The sequence below is a fragment of the Lutjanus erythropterus genome, chromosome 14 (assembly GCF_056507025.1).
Source record: "Lutjanus erythropterus isolate fLutEry1 chromosome 14, fLutEry1.hap2, whole genome shotgun sequence".
Classification (NCBI taxonomy): Eukaryota; Metazoa; Chordata; class Actinopteri; order Lutjaniformes; family Lutjanidae; genus Lutjanus; species Lutjanus erythropterus.
This window is the reverse complement of record NC_139330.1, coordinates 37,474,749-37,493,752: the sequence shown is the minus strand read 5'-3', so window position 1 is coordinate 37,493,752 and position 19,004 is coordinate 37,474,749. Positions and strand designations below refer to the sequence as shown.

Sequence of the window (19,004 nt, the reverse complement as noted above, 5' to 3'; positions counted from 1 at the left end):
TCTATTACCATTGTTCTTAAAAAAGTAATGTAATAGAAAAAAATGCAGAACACACAATATTTCTTATCTGATTACTCGATTAATCACCAGAATAATCGATAGATTATGCTTTAATTTTACTGGTCCAGCCCACTTGAGATCGAATTGGGTTGCATTTGGCCCCTGAACTAAAATGAGTTTGACACGCCTGATGTAAACATTCATGTTCCCCAGATGGTGAATTGTAATGACTTTGGTGAGAACCCCTGAATTTTCCTCTAGCACCACCACCAAGTTGACATGTGTGGATATGTGATTGATATGTCTCAACAACTACTTGATTAGCTTGAACTTTGGTTCACACATTCGAGTTCCCTAGAGAATGAAGAGAGAGAACTAGAGAGAACTACACCATCATGATGTCAAAATTATAATGTGTTTAATCCTTTGATTTGGGACTAAACACCTGCAAAATTAACAACAGTCCATCAGCCTCAGCTATGGATTATGTTGAGTGTGCATCAGCAAATTTTAGCATGCTAACTTACTAAGCTGCAATAACATGAACCTGGTAAATATTATACCGGCAAAACATCAATGTGTGGCTGTAAACTTATCCATGTGTACTACCTGGTGGACCACATTTTTACCCTCCAATATTTTCTGTGAGGGTGCAAATATTAAATATAGCTTCCTGAAAATTTCCTGTTGGAATTAATGACAATGTCCATGGCAGGTGACAACTTTCACATCTGCAGTTCCTTTAATTGCCACTTGCTGGCTCTAAAAGTGAGTCAGTCCCCACAGAGCCCAATATTAACATGTCCAACTTTCCAGCAGAAATAAATATGTTTATAACCTGGGACAAAAACATTTTGGTCCCTATACCTAATTTTCCCATTCATATATATAACTCAACAAAAAGCTATTTTTATGAGCAGAAACACAACATACAGGACTTTTACAGTGAAGGCTGGACTAAGAGTATTCTTCTTCTTTTGATTTCTGCATTTTGTTCTCCTGCCTTTTTGACAAATATGCTTGAACTATTCGTTTAACCAAAGAAACCAGAACAAATTACAGTTTATTTAAAATGTCCACATTGGAAAACCACTAAAATGAAGAAAATATAACTAACATATTACAACAGAAGTACTGTAAAATAATCCATGGTGTCGCAGAGAAGGGAAATTTAGAAAGTGATTAAAAAATAATGACTCTGATAAAGAGCAGATCTGAGTTTGAATTAGTTTTTAAATAATGAAGTAAGATTAGAACAGGATTAGGTTCATTCAAAGGCAATGTTTAAGGGTTTACAATCTGGTGGTTTGAACAAGAACTTGGGCAAAGATTATCAATAGCTGTTTAGCAGTTTAAAGATATATGACCCCCAGACCTCTACCTGTCTTCCCTGTCAGTACTGGTGACTGCTCTGGGATGTGGTGCTGCTGGATTTTAAGGTTAATGTTGAGGGTTTGACAGTGACTCAATGTAATAAGTGGACATCCTCACAAGTATAGTAATACAGGCTTGTGCATGTGGTTATAGTGTCTCATGCCCCCCCTAGTGTCTGTCCATGCTCACTGTGTGTCTGTTGATGTTTGGTGTGTTGCTGCCTCCACACAGTAGTTGGGTCTGTCAGAGGCAGTGAAGCCTGGTAGACACACACACTGATAGGAGCCCACTGTGTTGATGCACTTTGCATTTTTACACAGCGACATCCGATTGTTTAGTTCTGAACACTCGTTCACATCTGTGGACAGAGGAGATCAGACATGATACAACATGACAGACATTTAAAAGATATGCTTGTCTTTATTTGTTTTAGTTGTGTGTAACTGCCTTCTTACCAGTGCAGGCCATGCGGGACAGGTCCAGGGTGTATCCATCAAAGCAGTCACAGGTGTAACCCTCCTGAACACGGACACATCGACCATTCTCACAGCCATTCAGTATTCCACACTCCTCTGCTTGCAAACCCTCAAATGCCCTGTATGGATCTGTGGCATGCAAACACAACAAAAGTTAACCTTGGGCTAAAATACATCAAAACTTGATATCATAGAATACCCAGTGATGAGCTGTGCAGCTCACAGTGCTTCACTTCCAGCATTTGTAGAACTCATAATTTATGTGTATATATTAGTGCTGTCAATTGATTTAACATTTAAGCCAAACCGCACTAAAAGCTTCAATAGAAAAGTCAATTGAAGCTTCTATGGAACTGCAGACTTCAGATTTTAAGTTCAAACACCACAGAACCAGCAGTATTTTAAGAAAAGGTTACTATTTATATGTATTTAATTATGAATTTAGTATTATTATTGATAATAATAGTTTATTTCTTTAATAAAATACTGTCCTTTGAGGAGAAAAAACCTCACCTTTATTCAGCTCAGTCTATATAATGATGAAATGATTTGTGATATTCATGTTTTTGTATTAAGGCAGCAGGATCATTTACATCAGTGTCACTCTGACAGTTTACATCAGTGACGATGTTTTAGACCACAGCTGACAGCGAACTGCACACCAACACACACAGAGGAGATGAAGAGGAGAGACAGAGTCTGGACTCTTCATCATGACTTACAATAATGCAGCACAGTGACAAACGTTTTGTGGAGGAGACGAGCGTCTGTCAGTTTGGTCTTTACAGAGACAGATATTTTAATCTGTAGTGTTTAAACCACAGAACTGTACAGTAACATCAGGATTCATCATCAATAAAGTTTTTATATCAGTCAGTACTTCACACACTTGTTCTCCTCCCTCCCTCCTCTATGCAGCTCGTCTCTCCTCCCTCGCTGTTATAATCAATCAGCATGAAGTAGGGGTGGGCGATATGGCAAAAATATTATATCACGATATTTTTATTAGAAAATCACGATTTCGATTTTATCACGATCTTACATGTATTTATATTATGTATTATGCTATGTATTTAGATTTACATTTACTGTTTTTACTTTACTTTCTACTTTTTTTTTCAAGCACAAAGGTAAAAGTAAAGGTAGTAATGTCTGCAGAAACCACAAACAGAAGATGGAACTAACTCTTTTAACTGAAACAGTCACCAGAATGTTTTGTTCACATGTTAAAATCACAACATTTTTCTTCTGGAGCAGGACAGACGCTCCCAGACCCCCAACAGGGGACTGGTTTACCAACATGTGATCTTTTTCTCCTCTTACGAGTTTGCAGGTCTGTATTTAGTCATCAAAAAATACCAACAAGAATACCATTAAAGTACAACAGCAGCAACAAAAATGTTGATTTTTCAAAAAAGGAAATAGTAACATACAAGATTTTTAAATAGTAATTAGGTAATTTCACATCGTGGTATTAGTGTTTTTACTTAAATAAAGAATGTGAGTATTTTTTCCATCACAGCAGGTCAGTGATCAGTGTTTCAGTGACTCTCTGTGGATCAGTGAATAGTGTTTCATTTATGGCGGCCCGCCACTTTAAAAACATCGGCATCGCACTGAGCACTGTCTAGAAGGTAACTCTTTATTTGCACAACTCTTGCAAGATTTGTGTTCATAATTTCGACTAAAATAATCAAACTTGCGCAATCTTTTGCGGGTCTAAGGTTCCCTTCTAGACACAACCCTCTCTGTCTCTGTCAAACTACAGACAGCAGACTGTCTGTAAACAGCAGGATGTTACACTCTGCAGTATTTCACACAAAGACTTTATTTGTGTGGACACCCAGGTTTGGTTTGTCACCAATTTTGGCATTTTTATTTTTTTAATCAGTCCAAGAGGACGACGGTATCAATGATTGATTAGTGATCAGTCTGTCCTCCTCTCCTCCCTCACCTGTTCACTCTGCTGTGAGAAGATCTGAAAGTTTCTCACAGAGAAACACAGACTCTCCTGTTTTACGTATAGGCCTCCTTATACAGTTGTTTAATTTTATAAGTGCATCTGGTTGGTGTCGATGTCATTAACCATCACGTTAGTTTCTGTTGTAATAAACTCTGTCATTAACAACAGTCTCCTCCACACGCAGCTTCTCTGCAGTTGGTCTGTGCGTTTCCTGATCAGCTAAACCAGCGCCGGAAAGACTAGAAAAGTTGCGCCAGTTAAAATAGAAGCATCCCGTCAAAATTTAAAAACTCTTAATAATTTATTGGTTATAAGTCCGGGTCCGTATAGGATGGCATGTGGGTCCGGACTCGGAACGCGGTCCGCCTGTTAGGGACCCCTGAACAATCCATATGATCTCCTCACTTTGACAGATCGTCTACACGTTCTAATCCTTCACGATCTAATATCGTCATATCGCACACCCCTAGCATGAAGTAATTAAATATTTAAAACTACACAAATCAGACTTGGAGTAAAAAAATCACACACCACAGAAGTGTACAGTAACATTATGATTCATGATCATAAAAGATTTTTATATCGAGTCAACACATCTGTCCATATTCACATGATTTCTCTCTCTCTCTCTCTCTCTCTGCTGTGGGTCAGCCTTATTTTAACCTTGTTTCAGGTGAAGCTGCAGCTCCATCAGCACTTGCTCATCTCCCTCCTCATATACTTCTGTTTCTTTGTACTGAGCCAGTTGCCTGAACAGACAAGCCTGTTTACACTGTTGTTTGACAGAAACTTGCATCTTTGTGACTGTGAGCTGACTCATTTCCAGCTGCTGATTCAAACTATGTGTCAGGCCAATAAAACAGAACATGCGTTAATCGCACGTCAAAAAAATTTGTGGCATTTAAATGAATTTCTGTTAACACCTTATTAACTTTGACAGGTCGAGTATATATACATAAACATATAAACATTGTGTTGCCAGTTTGTTAGCTACACCAAGCTAAAACTAATCCATTCTAAACATAAATGCTCCTGTACAAATCAATGCAGGCTGTGTTTACAATAAGTCATACATAAGATTTTTTTTTTAAATTTGTGCTGCTGTTAAATTAAACTGTGTTATATGGAGAGGTCACTCACCATATCATTGAAAGTAGATTAACTCCTTCAAGATCTACCTTACTATTAACTATTTAAAATGCCAGTTTGTGCCACATTGTCAAATGGCTTCAAAACAAATCAAAATTTCACAGTAATATCATTTCAAAATGGTATTACTGTATTTATTTTTCACAAAATCATTTATTATATTTTCATTTGTTGCTTCTGTTCTACTCTGTCCTCAGATCATTTTGAATCATCATGCCTTAATATATATAAATATAATATAAAATAGGGATGGCTGTTTAGCTCAGTTGGTAGCGGATCTGCCCCATGAGGCTGACAGTCCTCTGCAGCGGCCGCTGGTTCAACCCCCGCCTGTGGCCCTTTGCTGCATGTCATCTCCTCTCTCTTCACCCCCCCTTTCCTGTCTACTCTTCAGCTATCATATCAAATAAAGGCAAGAAAAGACCAAAAACACACAAACATATATGTATATATATATATATATATATATATATATATATATATATATATATACATATATATATATAAAGTTATGTATATATATATATTTAAGATAATATAGAAACAAAATTAATATAAAGGACACAACAGGAAATACTCACGCTCCTCGTTCTCATAAAAAGGCAGGACAGCCTGCTGTTCAGGTGATGGTGAATAGTCTGGGCTCACTTCATATTCCTGATGTGGGCCGGCAACAAGGGCATCACGACCATATGGCCGTCGCCCGTCACCCACAGGAAGGTTACACATGGATGCATAATCATCTGAGACAGAGAGACAGAAAAGACATAAATCACAGAATAAGAAATGCGAGGAGCTGCCAAGTGCTGTTACAATAATAATACTAATATTTAGGTAATAAGGTGTGAGAAGCCACAGTTGACTAGTCGCCTCATTAATCAGTGGTTCCACACACATGTTAGTGTTGTCTGTACTTTAGTATTGGTGTAAATGCAGCTACGGCAAGCTGGTAAAGAGATGGTGTAGAGTGTGTGAGGATACCTATGAATATTACAATGAAATCAATTCCACAATATCAATTCAATCAAAGTCCACAATATGATGTGTATTGTGATATTAAAAAACAACAAACAATCACAACTTTAAAAAATTGAATAATTAAATAATCAATCTGATGTGTACAGCATTTTATTTGTATTTTTTTTCCTTTTAACTTCTGCTTCTGCTTTCCTTCTTTAATAAAATAAAATGAAATTAGCAGCCATGACCTAAACATGTGCGAAAATACTGGCATGAATACAGTGGGGTGAAAAAGTGTTTGCCCCCTTCCTGATTTCTTAGTTTGTCACACTTAAATGTTTCATCAAACAAATTTAAATATTAGTCAAAGACAACACAAGTAAACAAAAAATGCATTTGCAAATGCATTTTTAAATGAAGGTTTTTATTATTAAGGGAGAAAAAAAATCCAAACCTACATGGCCCTGTGTGAAAAAGTGATTGCCCCCTAAACCTAATAACTGGTCGGGCCACCTTTAGCAGCAACAACTGCAATCAAGCGTTTGCGATAACTTGCAATGAGTCTCTTACAGCGCTGTGGAGGAATTGTGGCCCACTTATCTTTGCAGAATTGTTGTAATTCACCCACATTGGAGGCTTTTCGAGCATGAACCGCCTTTTTAAGGTCATGCCACAGCATCTCAATAGGATTCAGGTCAGGACTTTGACTAGGCCACTCCAAAGTTTTCATTTTGTTTTTCTTCAGCCATTCAGAGGTGGACTTGCTGGTGTGTTTTGGATCATTGTCCTGCTGCAGAACCCAAGTTCGTTTCAGCTTGAGGTCACGAACAGATGGCCGGACATTCTCCTTCAGGATTTTTTGGTAGACAGCAGAATTCATGGTTCCATTTATCACAGCAAGTCTTCCAAGTCCTGAAGCAGCAAAACAACCCCAGACCATCACACTACCACCACCATATTTTACTGTTGGTATGATGTTCTTTTTCTGAAATGCTGTGTTACTTTTTCACCAGATGTAATGGGACACACACCTTCCAAAAAGTTCAACTTTTGTCTCATCAGACCACAGAGTATTTTCCCAACAGTCTTGGGGATCATCAAGATGTTTTCTGGCAAAATTGAGAGGAGCCTTAATGTTCTTTTTGCTCAGCATTGGTTTTCTTCTTGGAACTCTGCCATGCAGGCCATTTTTGCCCAGTCTCTTTCTTATGGTGGAGTCATGAACACTGACCTTAACTGAGGCAAGTGAGGCCTGCAGTTCTTTTGGATGTTGTTGTGGGGTCTTTTGTGAACTCTTGGATGAGTCGTTGCTGCGCTCTTGGGGTAATTTTGGTCGGCCGGCCACTCCTGGGAAGGTTCACCACTGTTCCATGTTTTCGCCATTTGTGGATAATGGCTCTCACTGTGGTTCACTGGAGTCCCAAAGCTTTAGAAATGCCTTTATAACCTTTTCCAGACTGATAGATCTCAATTACTTTCTTTCTCATTTGTTCTTGAATTTCTTTAGATCTCGGCATGATGTCTAGCTTTTGAGGATCTTTTGGTCTACTTCACTTTGTCAGGCAGGTCCTATTTAAGTGATTTCTGGATTGAGAACAGGTGTGGCAGTAATCAGGCCTGGGTGTGGCTAGAGAAATCGAACTCAGGTATGATAAACCACAGTTATGTTTTAACAGGGGGCAATCACTTTTTCACACAGGGCCATGTAGGTTTGGATTTTTTTTCCTCCCTTAACAATAAAAACCTTCATTTAAAAACTGCATTTTGCGTTTACTTGTGTTGTCTTTGACTAATATTTAAATTTGTTTGATGATGTGAAACATTTAAGTGTGACAAACATGCAAAAAAAATAAGAAATCAGGAAGGGGGCAAACACTTTTTCACACCACTGTAGTTAGCAAGCTAATGTTTAGCCAATGTTAGCTTGACAACTGTGTAACTTGGTAAATCACTGAGGCTGGAAACTCACTGTTACATTATGACTAAAGCTCAACATTTCAAACCTGAGCTTTGCCTGGGGAATTGCCTGTTTCGACTTGGCACTTAGGTGCAAAGACTTGTGACTTGCAGAACAGTGACTTGGTACCACATCATATGGGCTTTACAATGACTTCACCGGTAGATTCTTCACATTCACTCAACAAAGCTAATTATTTGTTAAGTTTTCATTTTAAGGTTGGCGGTGATGATGTAATGAAATCAGATTTGAAAATTGAAATGATGAATTTGGTATACACCATGAACAACCACATGGTGCAAATTACTTTTAATACTGGCATCTTACACAGAAAAAAACTTTGTGTGTGCAAATAAGTGGACAACCACAACAACTATTTTAGTCTCCACTTAGTTAAACTCACAGGTCATATTACTAAAGATTTAACTTACACCTTTAATCAAATATCCCATATCTCAGGAGAAGAAACTTTGATGTTAGGTAGATTCACAGCCATTCAAAACTCTCAAAACGCTTTATTTTATGTTGGTTGGCTGTTTGTTGCCTCCCATTAATCTCTGGGCTGTAAGCTGCTTCACAATTGAAACTGGGAGGTAGAATCAGCAGGATTTGTCATCTGCTGTTTGTAAATGCCCCAGAAAGGTAGTTGATTGCTGGGTCTCTCAGGATGGCAAACGCCAACATTTCGGGGTGGTAAATGCCCTGAGCAGCAACATAACGAGAAAATAAGAAAGAACAGGGAGGGGCATCTGTGGATGTTGGCGCTGCCACACACGTCTGGTGCCTCGTGGATGAAAATTGATAAAGGGATTATTTTAAATCCTGCATTGTTTGCCTTTAACTAAAGAACTGACACTCTGTATAGAAACTTGTTAGCACCTCAAATGCTCAGCAGTTTGCCTGCATGAGTTCAGACACTGCTCATCAAACAATTGTTACAGCAGCATGAGACACATAGAGCCTGCCCTATAGCTACACATGACAGCAGTGTTTGTGTGTGTATACCAGTGTTCCTGGATGGACACAGGGCACAGTCCATGCCCCAGGCCTCTCCATACAGGCAGCAGCACTCTGTGTATGTGGTCTTCCTATTGGGAGCCAGAGGCCGTGTGCACGTCATAGTTTCTGTTACACTCTGCCAGCAGATCCCCTGGTAATCTCTCTGCTCCGCCTCATGTTGCTCTGTGCGCAGACACACACAGACACTTTTTAGCCTTTATTGACAGGACAGTTTTACATAGACAGGAAATGTGGGAGAGAGGACAGAAAACATGCAGCAAAGGGTCACAGGCAGGAGACAAACCCACAGCCACTGCTGAGTGACAGCCTCAGCACATGGGCTGCACTCCCTGATACTAAATACAAATAAGTAGAGTTAATTTCTATAACTGGAATGAAGCACATAAACTGATTCAATCTTTCAACAATTTCAATTGTTTTAATTTGTATTGTTAGAAATGTATGGAAGCCTTGAGTTGCCATGATAGTTAATCATTTTCTCAACACAACAGAAATATAAACACAGAAATATGATCTACAGAGTGAGGTAGAGCCAGATGCTGCAGCACTCACTGTGACATCACAAAGTAACATCTGAGCATCAAGGCTTTGTTTCATATGTTGTCATGAAGACCCAAAATGAATCCATAAGCAGACAAGTTGATTACTAAGCAAATTATTTAAACAGCATTTGTATGGCCTTTTCTAAAAAATAATTTCAGTGTTAAATATTTATAATTATATGTACTGTTCTGACCACCAGAGGCAGTGCTTAACACTGAATGATATCTGTCTTGCACTTGCACAGTATTTACAGTGGTGGGCTGCCAGGGCCACCAGGGCCTGCTGTGCTGTCTTTGTCAAAATCAAAATCTTTTTTCTTTCATAATTACATTAATGTGTGTCTGAATGGGTATGAATTCAATTACTTTTTGAGTAAGCCACCATAATGTATCCAGAACCAATATTTTCATTGAATTTGTTTCATTTTCATTTCACTTTCATTGAAGCCTTAAGCTGCCATTTGATAACGACTTTGACTGACTGTAACATCAGCCAATTGAATTTCGATGTATAGTTACAGAATGTCTCAAGGGCCCTGCAATGTGGTGGCACTAACCCCAGTGTTGTCATCAAAGAAGTTTGGCCGACATGAAAAGATGGGATATTGGAGTCAAGGATGCTCTTACCCAGTTGCTCACTAATCAACGGGCTTTACAGGACAAAGTGACTGATTTGGAAGGGCGCTCGAGGCGCAACAATATCAGGATTTATGGCGGCCCAGAGGACGCTGAGGGCACCTCCGCAGCGGCTTTTATTGAGAACTTTATTAAGTCGGAGCTGGGAGATGACGTTGGATGTGACCTGGGGATAGAGCGCACCCACCGCACCCTGGCACCAAAACCACCGGCAAGTGCCACGCCACGCTCCATGGTGGTTCGGTTCCTCCACTTCTCGGTCAAGGAGAAGATTCTCTACGCCGCCTGGAAAAAGGAGCTCCGCGTTCAAAACAAACGGGTGTACTTTGACCACGACTATGCAACAGAAGTGCAGATTAAGAGGAAGGAATATATACCCGTTAAGAAAGTGCTGAAGGAGAATGGCATACGCTTTCAAACCCCGATGACCAGAATGCGGGGTTTTTTTTTTAAATGGGTACCGTCATGTATAAAAGTGCAACACAGGCAGCGGAGGATCTTTGGAACCAAGGATTCACAGTGGGTGAAGTTGCTCGTGGGACCAAGATTAAGGGCATATCGGAGGAGACACTGGCGGAGCTTCTACCGTGGGAGATAACGGAGACCCGACGCGATGGAGAAAAGCACCGGTTCTGGCACCAGATCCGGGATAAACTGAAGGTGTACTGTAGGTTGGAGCCAGGCGACACAACAGGGAATTAACGAGACACTTAATTTCCCACTATTGGATCTACAACGACAGGGAGATTGTTTTTGGTTCTGCTCAGATTTGTTTTTTCCATTCTGAACTTGAGGATGCACCATCTATGGTGTTGGAATACAGTAACATTACATATCTTGGTTGGTTTTCTCCTCCTTATTGTTTTTTATTTGAGCAGACAGAGAGCCACAAGACCTTTTTTTGTTTTTTTTACTATCGAGGGGCCCCACTTTGTGGCCATTCCCCTCACTGTCAAAGGCTACATGGCAGCCTTTCTACTGGAAGTTAAGTTCATTGTTCTGTACTATAATATTTTGAGTGGGTTTGTTCAATGCCACTTCGTTTGTTATTTGAGGTCTGGGATGTTAGTTCAGTGTTTAAAAAGTGAAATGAATGCATTACCAACATTATAACATACTTTCTTTGAATGTAAATGGGCTAAATAATCCAATTAAAAGAAGCAAAATGGTAATTAAGATAAAAAAGGAGAGGATAAATATAGCATTTTGGCAGGAAACCCACCTCTCTGAGGTTGAACACGAAAAACTTAAGAAAATGGGCTTTAGGCATACCTTCTTCTCATCATATAAAAATGGAAAAAAGAGGGGAGTTGCTATATTGATATCAAATTCAATTCAGTTTGAATTCATATCGGAAATTAAGGATAAGGAGGGTAGGTTTATTCTGGTAAAAGGGAAAATAGACCAAAAAGAAGTAACATTATTTAACATTTATGCTCCGCCGGGAAGCACAATATCCTTTTTTAAGAAAGGTATTTGATTTAATTGCATCAGAAGTAAATGGGACTCTTATTTGTGCAGGAGATTTCAACATACTCCTGAATCCCTTATTGGATACATCAAATAGGAAAAGAAAAAAGAATTTGACTGAAAAACGTATTAGCAAAGCATTGAAAGACTTGGGACTTATTGATGTATGGCGGTCCTTACATGGATCAAACCCAGGATACACGTTTTACTCTGCACGTCATGTTGTCCATTCAAGAATAGATTATTTTTTTATGTACAACAAGGACCTACATAGGGTGAAATGCTGTAGAACTGGTCAGAGGGATCTCTCAGATCACTCGGGGGTTTATCTAACATTACATTTAAATAGTAGACAGCAAAAAACATTATGGCGGTTAAATACTGGTATGTTGAACAATCCCAGTTTTAGGAGTTCAATGGAGAAAGATCTGGACTTATATTTACAGGACAATGATAGTGGGGAGGTAAACCCCTGTATATTATGGGACGCAGCTAAAGCTGTTCTTCGGGGGAAAATCATCGCTAGGACAGCTGCGCTGAAAAAGATAAGAACCCAAAACTTGTTAATGCAGGAAAAACTTAGAGATTTGGAGAAAGCACATATCTCACATAAAGAGCCTTCTATTACACATCAAATTAAAGATGTCAAGCAAGAAATAAATAAAATACTAAGTGAGGAAGTTGAAAAAAACATAAGGTTTATGAAACAAAAATATTATGATGCAGGCCCCAAAGCAGCAAAATTGTTAGCTTGGAGACTCAGAAAACAACAAGCCGAAAATACTGTTTATAAGATTAGAGACCCTGTCACAAATAAAATTACGAGGAGTCTGGAGGGTATACATAAAGCATTTGAAACATACTATAAATCTTTATACTCTCAACCGGACCAGGTTAATAAATACACAATCATTGAATTTCTGAACTCTTTAGACCTCCCTGTAATTGGCAAAGAAATAAACGACAAACTTGTTTCACCTATAACAAAGGAGGAAATAAGTAAAGCCATTTTGAACTTGAATACTAATAAATCACCTGGTACTGATGGTTTTCCCCCAGAATGGTATAAGTCCATGAGTAAACATTTGCTCCCTTTACTGATGTCTTGTTTTAACTACATTCAGAAAGAAGGCTCTGTCCCACCCTCTTGGAGGGAGGCGTTCATATCAGTAATCCCCAAGGAAGGAAAGGACAGAACGGATTGTAAAGGATTTAGACCTATCAGTGTTTTAAATACAGACTACAAATTGTATACCTCCATATTAGCAAAGAGGTTGGAAACTGTAATGCCTTTGTTAATAGAGGAGGACCAGACAGGATTTATAAAAAATAGACAAACCCAAGACAATATAAGGAGAGCTTTACACATTATTGAAAGGATTAATAAGGAAAAAAATTGTGCTGTTCTCCTCAGTCTAGATGCTGAAAAAGCTTTTGACTTTGGATGGGAATTTCTTTACCTTGTAATGAATCGATTTGGTTTTAGTGATGACTTTATACGCTGTATTAAAGCTCTTTACTCCTCTCCTACTGCAAGAATTAAGGTCAACGGTAGCCTTTCTAACTCCATAACCCTGCAATGTGGTTGCAGGCAGGGATGCCCCCTCAGTCCCAGCCTTTTTAATTTGTTCATCGAACCCCTAGCCCAAGCAATACGTCAGGAGACTAGCTTACATGGTATTTCTTTTGGAGGAGTGGAGTATAAAATTAGTTTGTATGCAAACGACGTATTGGTCACAATAAAGGACCCAAGTCTGGGCCTACCTCTATTGATGAAAATATTGGAAGCATATGGGAAATATTCAGGGTATGTCCTTAATATACAAAAAACCCAGATTATGACATTAAATTATACACCAACACAAGAACTCACTGCAATGTATAATTTTAAGTGGTGTTCACCTCACATTAAGTACCTAGGTGTAAGTATATCTAAGGACCTGTCACAGTTGTTTAATATTAACTATAACTACATTAATAAGAAAATATATGATGACCTAGGTGCGTGGGGCTTGCTCCCTCTCGACTTTGGCAGCAGAATCAGATCAGTTAAAATGAATATTCTTCCTAGATTATTGTATCTCTTTTTACCAATAGAAATCCCACAGAAACAGTTCAGAGAATGGAATAGACATATTTCACGATTCATTTGGGATAAAAAGAGGCCGAGAGTAAAACTCTCGACTCTTCACCTGCCGGAGGAGAGGGGGGGCATGGCCCTCCCATCTTTGAGGGATTATTATTTATTAGCCCAGTTGAGACCTCTTGTATATTGGTGTAACCCAACATATGTGGCCAAATGGAAAACTATGGAGTTATCTTTAACAGATACACCAATACAGTCACTGCTTGGCTGTGTGGGTAAAACAAAGGAAATGTTACAGACAGAGAGCCAATGGGTGAATCTCTCACTGAGTTTATGGGAGGAAGTGGTTAAACGCTTCCAACTCCAGAAAGAGATCAAACTGCTTAGATGGCCAGCATATAATCCCAAATTTATACCAGCGTCACAAGATTATAAATACAGACAATGGGTTTACTATGGTATCACATCCATATGTAACATTATTAAAAGAGGGGAACTTGACAGTTTTAATAACTTATGTCAGATACATGGGCTCAGTGGGAGTGACTTTTATAGGTATTTACAACTTTGTGATTATTTCTGTAAAAAGTTAAAAGGTTGTAATCCAACAAAAGTTACCCATATATTTATGGACGCTTATAATTCAGGAACTAATAAAGGCCTCATAAGTAAGTTATATGATGGCATCACTTCATTGAAGATGGATACCACAGACTATGTGAAACAACGATGGGAAAAAGAGTTGAAAATTGAAATAACGGAAGACATGTGGCTGAATGCCTGGGAAACACAGTCATCCTCCACCAGCTCCAGGACTTGGAGAGACTTCTGCTGGAAAAATTTAATTCGCTTTTTCAGTACTCCTAAGCAGAAGTCTAAACAGACTGGTACCCAACTGAGCTGCTGGAGGGAATGTGGAGAGGTTATGGTGGATCATGCCCATGTTTTTTGGTCTTGCCCCCCCATTCAGACTTTCTGGAAGGAAGTGGCAAATATTATCTCGAAAGTTCTGGGTCTTAATATCGGTACAACATTCGCAACCCTTTATCTTGGAAATATCCCAGATGGACTGAGTAAAAATGATGTTTACCTCTTAAAGATTTTGCTGGCAGCCAGCAAAAAGGCCATCACAAAACACTGGCTCCAGAAGAAGTGTCCCACAATAGGCATTTTTATCAACACTGTTAAAAATCTATATGTATTAGAACAAATGACTTACATCTTGAGGCTTCAAAAAGATTTGGGAGAAAAGCGATGGCAAAAGTGGTGTGCATATTTAGCCAAAGAGACAGATGAATCATAAATGTTGTATGTACCTTGCTGTACTATCTTAATTTGAGCACATTGTTCTTTATCATCCCAAGACCTCACACTGTTTATAGTGTACGTGTGTATGTTCTTTTTTTTTTTTCCTTTAAAAATTTGGAAAATGTTAATAAATAAAAAGTTTTTTAAAAAAAAGAAGTTTGTGCCTTTGATGATGTAGTGACTATTTGTCGGGGGAAAAAAAAGAGTCTCTTCAAAAAAATCAAAACTTACAACAAAGGCCACTGATGCACTATTCAGTTGGGTTGTACTCAGGCAATAAAGAGGTCCAATGTCCAGGTGAAGTCTATGTTTAGGGTTTTTTATTTCCAAGTAAAAAGCAAACATACATGTTCTCACCTGCTGCCCATATCCCTTCATGGTGCATGATCTGACCTTAACCCACCTACCTACCTATATGCCTGTTTGTGAATGAGGCCCGTTAAGTTCCAAAAATCAAGCGGGAAGAATTTGAGGGATTGGGTTGGAGATGGCTAAATTTAGGCAGAAGGTAACAAATGATTTACTAAGACTGTTGGAACTTATTTGGGAGTGATACACAGCCTGGGAGCAAGCATTGCCAGAGAAGCTCCAGCATTAATTTCAGGATTGATTTCAGGATTAATGGTTTGCAAGGAAGCTGTTTTTTGAGGCCAAAGTTTGACCATATTTGACTGAAATATTTCAAAGACTTGCTTGAATTAATTATTCCAAATTCAGAAAATCTATGGGGGATGTTTTAGAATGCAGCCTCTGAATTGTTGTCGTTAGTTCTAACTTTGTGCATGGGATATAAAAAGCCTTACTTACCAGCCCCCTCAGGAGAGAAAACACAGCGGTTACTGTTGGGGTCCAGCACCATAGGATGTGTACAGAAACACATGTAAGAACCATCTGTGTTGAAACACTGTCCACCAACACACACAGATTCATCCAGACACTCATTGATGTCTACAGGAAAGAAAAGCAAACAGAAAAATGTCATTTTTTATGTTATATCTTCATGTCAACTCACGTGTATTACTATTCATAACCAATACATTCACTCAATCACACACACACACACACACACACAAACTGATTATTTGGTTATAAAGAACTCTTTCACTAAGCCCCACTTTACCAACCAGTTCAACCCACACTACCTCACAAATCTCCAACAAAACAGTTTCATGCTGAAGTTTCTGTCCACTGGGTAAAGAAGAGTTTGTTTGAGCCATTTATGCATTATGTTTATGTGTATGGATGTATATATGAAAATACGTGGTCACTTGTAGTTCCACAAGAACTCACTGTATTGCAGTGTAGTAGTATCAGCTGGGGCTCCAAAGATGGCTGATAGAGAATTTGGGATAATGACCACACCACAAGTCTGGCTTGCTGTTTCAAAGGTGTTTGACCAAAAATTTGTTATTTGGGGGAAAGACCAGAAGACCAAATTATGTTTTAAAGTGTTCTTTATGTTCTGTCAATTAAAACTGAAAACAGATTTCAGACCCCAGATCAGCTTGAAGAGAAAAAAAAGACTGTAGATCTGTGTAGTGCTGGGTAGTAACTGCTGAGTTTTTACAGATTTACTTCTCCATCGTTTTGAACTTTTCAAAGACAAAGAAGCTTTTATGTGCACTAGTGGCTCATGCAGACCAGAGATGTCAGAAAAGGCCTTCCTTTCAGACATAAATCTTTTTTTTTTTTTTACTGTCCACTTATTAACATTTTCTGGAGCTTTCATCTCATGGTCCTCACAACCACAGTTAGAACTTGTAGTCTGTGCTGGCTTAAAGTTAAAGTTAATTTTCAACCTTAAAAAAGGTTTAACAAAATCCTCTAAATTCAAGGTTCACTTACTACATTTTTTTGGATAGAGAGGCCATTGGGAAGAGCCCTTTCTCTCTTTTCCTGCAACTCTACCACTGTTACTGTTGGTAAAGGCAAAAATGCATATAAATAACATATAAATGATTACATTTTCAGCCAACATAGAGGAGAGGTTCTAAATATTTTCAAGAGAGTTTTATGTGGTTAAAAAACTCTGTAAAAGGCCAGCTATTTTGACTACTTAATTTGAAATATTTGTGTTAAAGGCATATTTGTAACATTTTGGCATTAAAATGTCTATAAATGATAAGACGTAAGATGCATTACACTGCAGGAATTTTGCCCAGGGACTAGGAACCCTTTGAGGAACTCAGTATGTTTTCACCACATGGCCCTGAGTTTAAGCTCTGGGTACATTATTTTATCCCCAAAAAAGTGCTTTCTAAAAGTACAAGAATTTTGGAGGTAAGGCTCGCACTGCTGAATATTTCTGATTGGTCAAGTAACTGCAGCATTTTATTTCTGCAACAGGTCAGTTTGTTTTCTGTTCATTGTGCTTCGACACATCAACATGGAGTTACTAAACAAAAATGACTGACTTTGTTGTCAGTCGCTCACAAAAATTAGATCATACATCAGCAGACTATTTTACCTAATTTTTGTGGGTCTTTGTGGGTCTTTAGACTGCAGGAGAAATGCAGACCACAACAGACTGAATTAACATTTTAGTTTCTTGAAAAATAGCTCCTCAGACTAAAAGGTATGGGACTTTGTGTGGAAGTCATGAACTAGCTAGCCACTGTATTCTTGTTTTTGTTCATATTGCTCACTCGTGATGGAGCAGGATTATTCTGTGCTGTCTGCTGTTCGTTCTGTCATCAAAGCTGCTGATCTGGTTATTGATTCTTATTGTGGTGTTTCTAAGTTGCTGGAGGGAGAGCAGAGCATTCATATACAGCATCTGATCTGACAGCACCTTATCAGCTAACAGAGGTTGAGTTCAGTGTTATGTGTAAAACAGATCTTTATCACTCTCTCTCTCTCTCTCTCTCTCTCTCTCTCTCTCTCTCTCTCTCACACACACACACACACACACACACACACACACACACACACACACACACACAGCCCATGGTTTGGCTGTGCTTCACCCTGACCTCTGCACTCCAGTTTGGCAGGGTCATAGTCCTGTCCGGTCTTGCAGTAGCACTCGTAGCTGCCCACAGTGTCCAAACAGTAGCCTCCTTTACACACCTCCTGGCCAAACAGGGTACATTCATCTGCATCTGCAAACAGATGACAGAGAGATGGCAGCACATGTGATATGTTCACTCAGTTTACTGTTGGCTTTATGGAGAGCCAGCAGCAACTGTGTTGTGGCTTTATGTAGAAGTGTACTGACTCCCATGTGAGGTAGCTGTACCATTAACACATTTAGGTATAATCTGTATCTAGCACCTATTTAGCATTAGCATACAGACACAGATCATCATCCTCACATCATTCATCATTATCATGCTATGGACATGGCTTTTTTGTTTAATTGTGGGAATTTTCGAGGTATAAAATTCACACTTTGGACAATATGGACTGTTTTAAAACTATGTAAGTGAGAATTGTCAAGACTAAGCACTGAATTATGGAAAATAAAACATGTTCTATAAAACACTGTAGATTCAGTGGTGTGACATATGAATGTTAAGTCATGCAGCAGTAGCTTGATTTTACCTTTGTAGCTCTCAGCTGTGAGTACGCCATACAGCAAGTCTCCACTGGGAATATAACCTCTTCCAGATGGACACATCTGATTGAACTGGTCTGAAAAGGGACAGATGTGGATGCTTGGAGGTTGGAGGTTTATTGTGCACTGAAGTGTGTGTGTGAGGTAAGTGTATGAGGCTGAATTTCTTCAAATGTTCTTCTTGAAGGAATAGTTCCACCTTTTGTGAAATATGCTCTCTGGCTTTGCTATCTGGTGGAGAGTCAAAGCCTAACCCTGAGGATTAATACTGCTCTCATGTCTGTCCATTACATGCAATATCATGGTAATGTCAGGAGCCTGTTAACCTAGCTCAGCACAAAGACAAGGCAGAGCCAGGCAAGCTGTTTCCATCTATAAAGCTCACATATTTACATGTTATATCTTCTTTGTTTAATCTGTACAAAAACTCAAGTGTAAAATCAACAGTAACACCTCACTGGTTATGTGCTGGACTACTTCTTGGCTGGGGACAGTTGCGGGGCAATC

General features: G+C 38.9%; 1 protein-coding gene across 1 annotated transcript in view; it reads right to left on the bottom strand.

The window, feature by feature from the left end:
* Positions 1–389: 389 nt before the first annotated feature.
* The window catches only part of ltbp1 (latent transforming growth factor beta binding protein 1), a 224,142-nt gene continuing 205,527 nt past the window's right edge, over positions 390–19,004 (bottom strand). The window contains exons 25-31 of the mRNA XM_084735368.1: positions 18,485–18,574; positions 17,914–18,042; positions 15,749–15,889; positions 8,885–9,061; positions 5,544–5,705; positions 1,830–1,979; positions 390–1,732 (exon numbers count right to left, since the gene is read on the bottom strand). Coding sequence (XP_084591494.1) covers positions 1,560–1,732; positions 1,830–1,979; positions 5,544–5,705; positions 8,885–9,061; positions 15,749–15,889; positions 17,914–18,042; positions 18,485–18,574 — 1,022 coding nt within the window. The 3' untranslated portion in view covers positions 390–1,559. The remainder of the gene's footprint in view (positions 1,733–1,829; positions 1,980–5,543; positions 5,706–8,884; positions 9,062–15,748; positions 15,890–17,913; positions 18,043–18,484; positions 18,575–19,004) is intronic.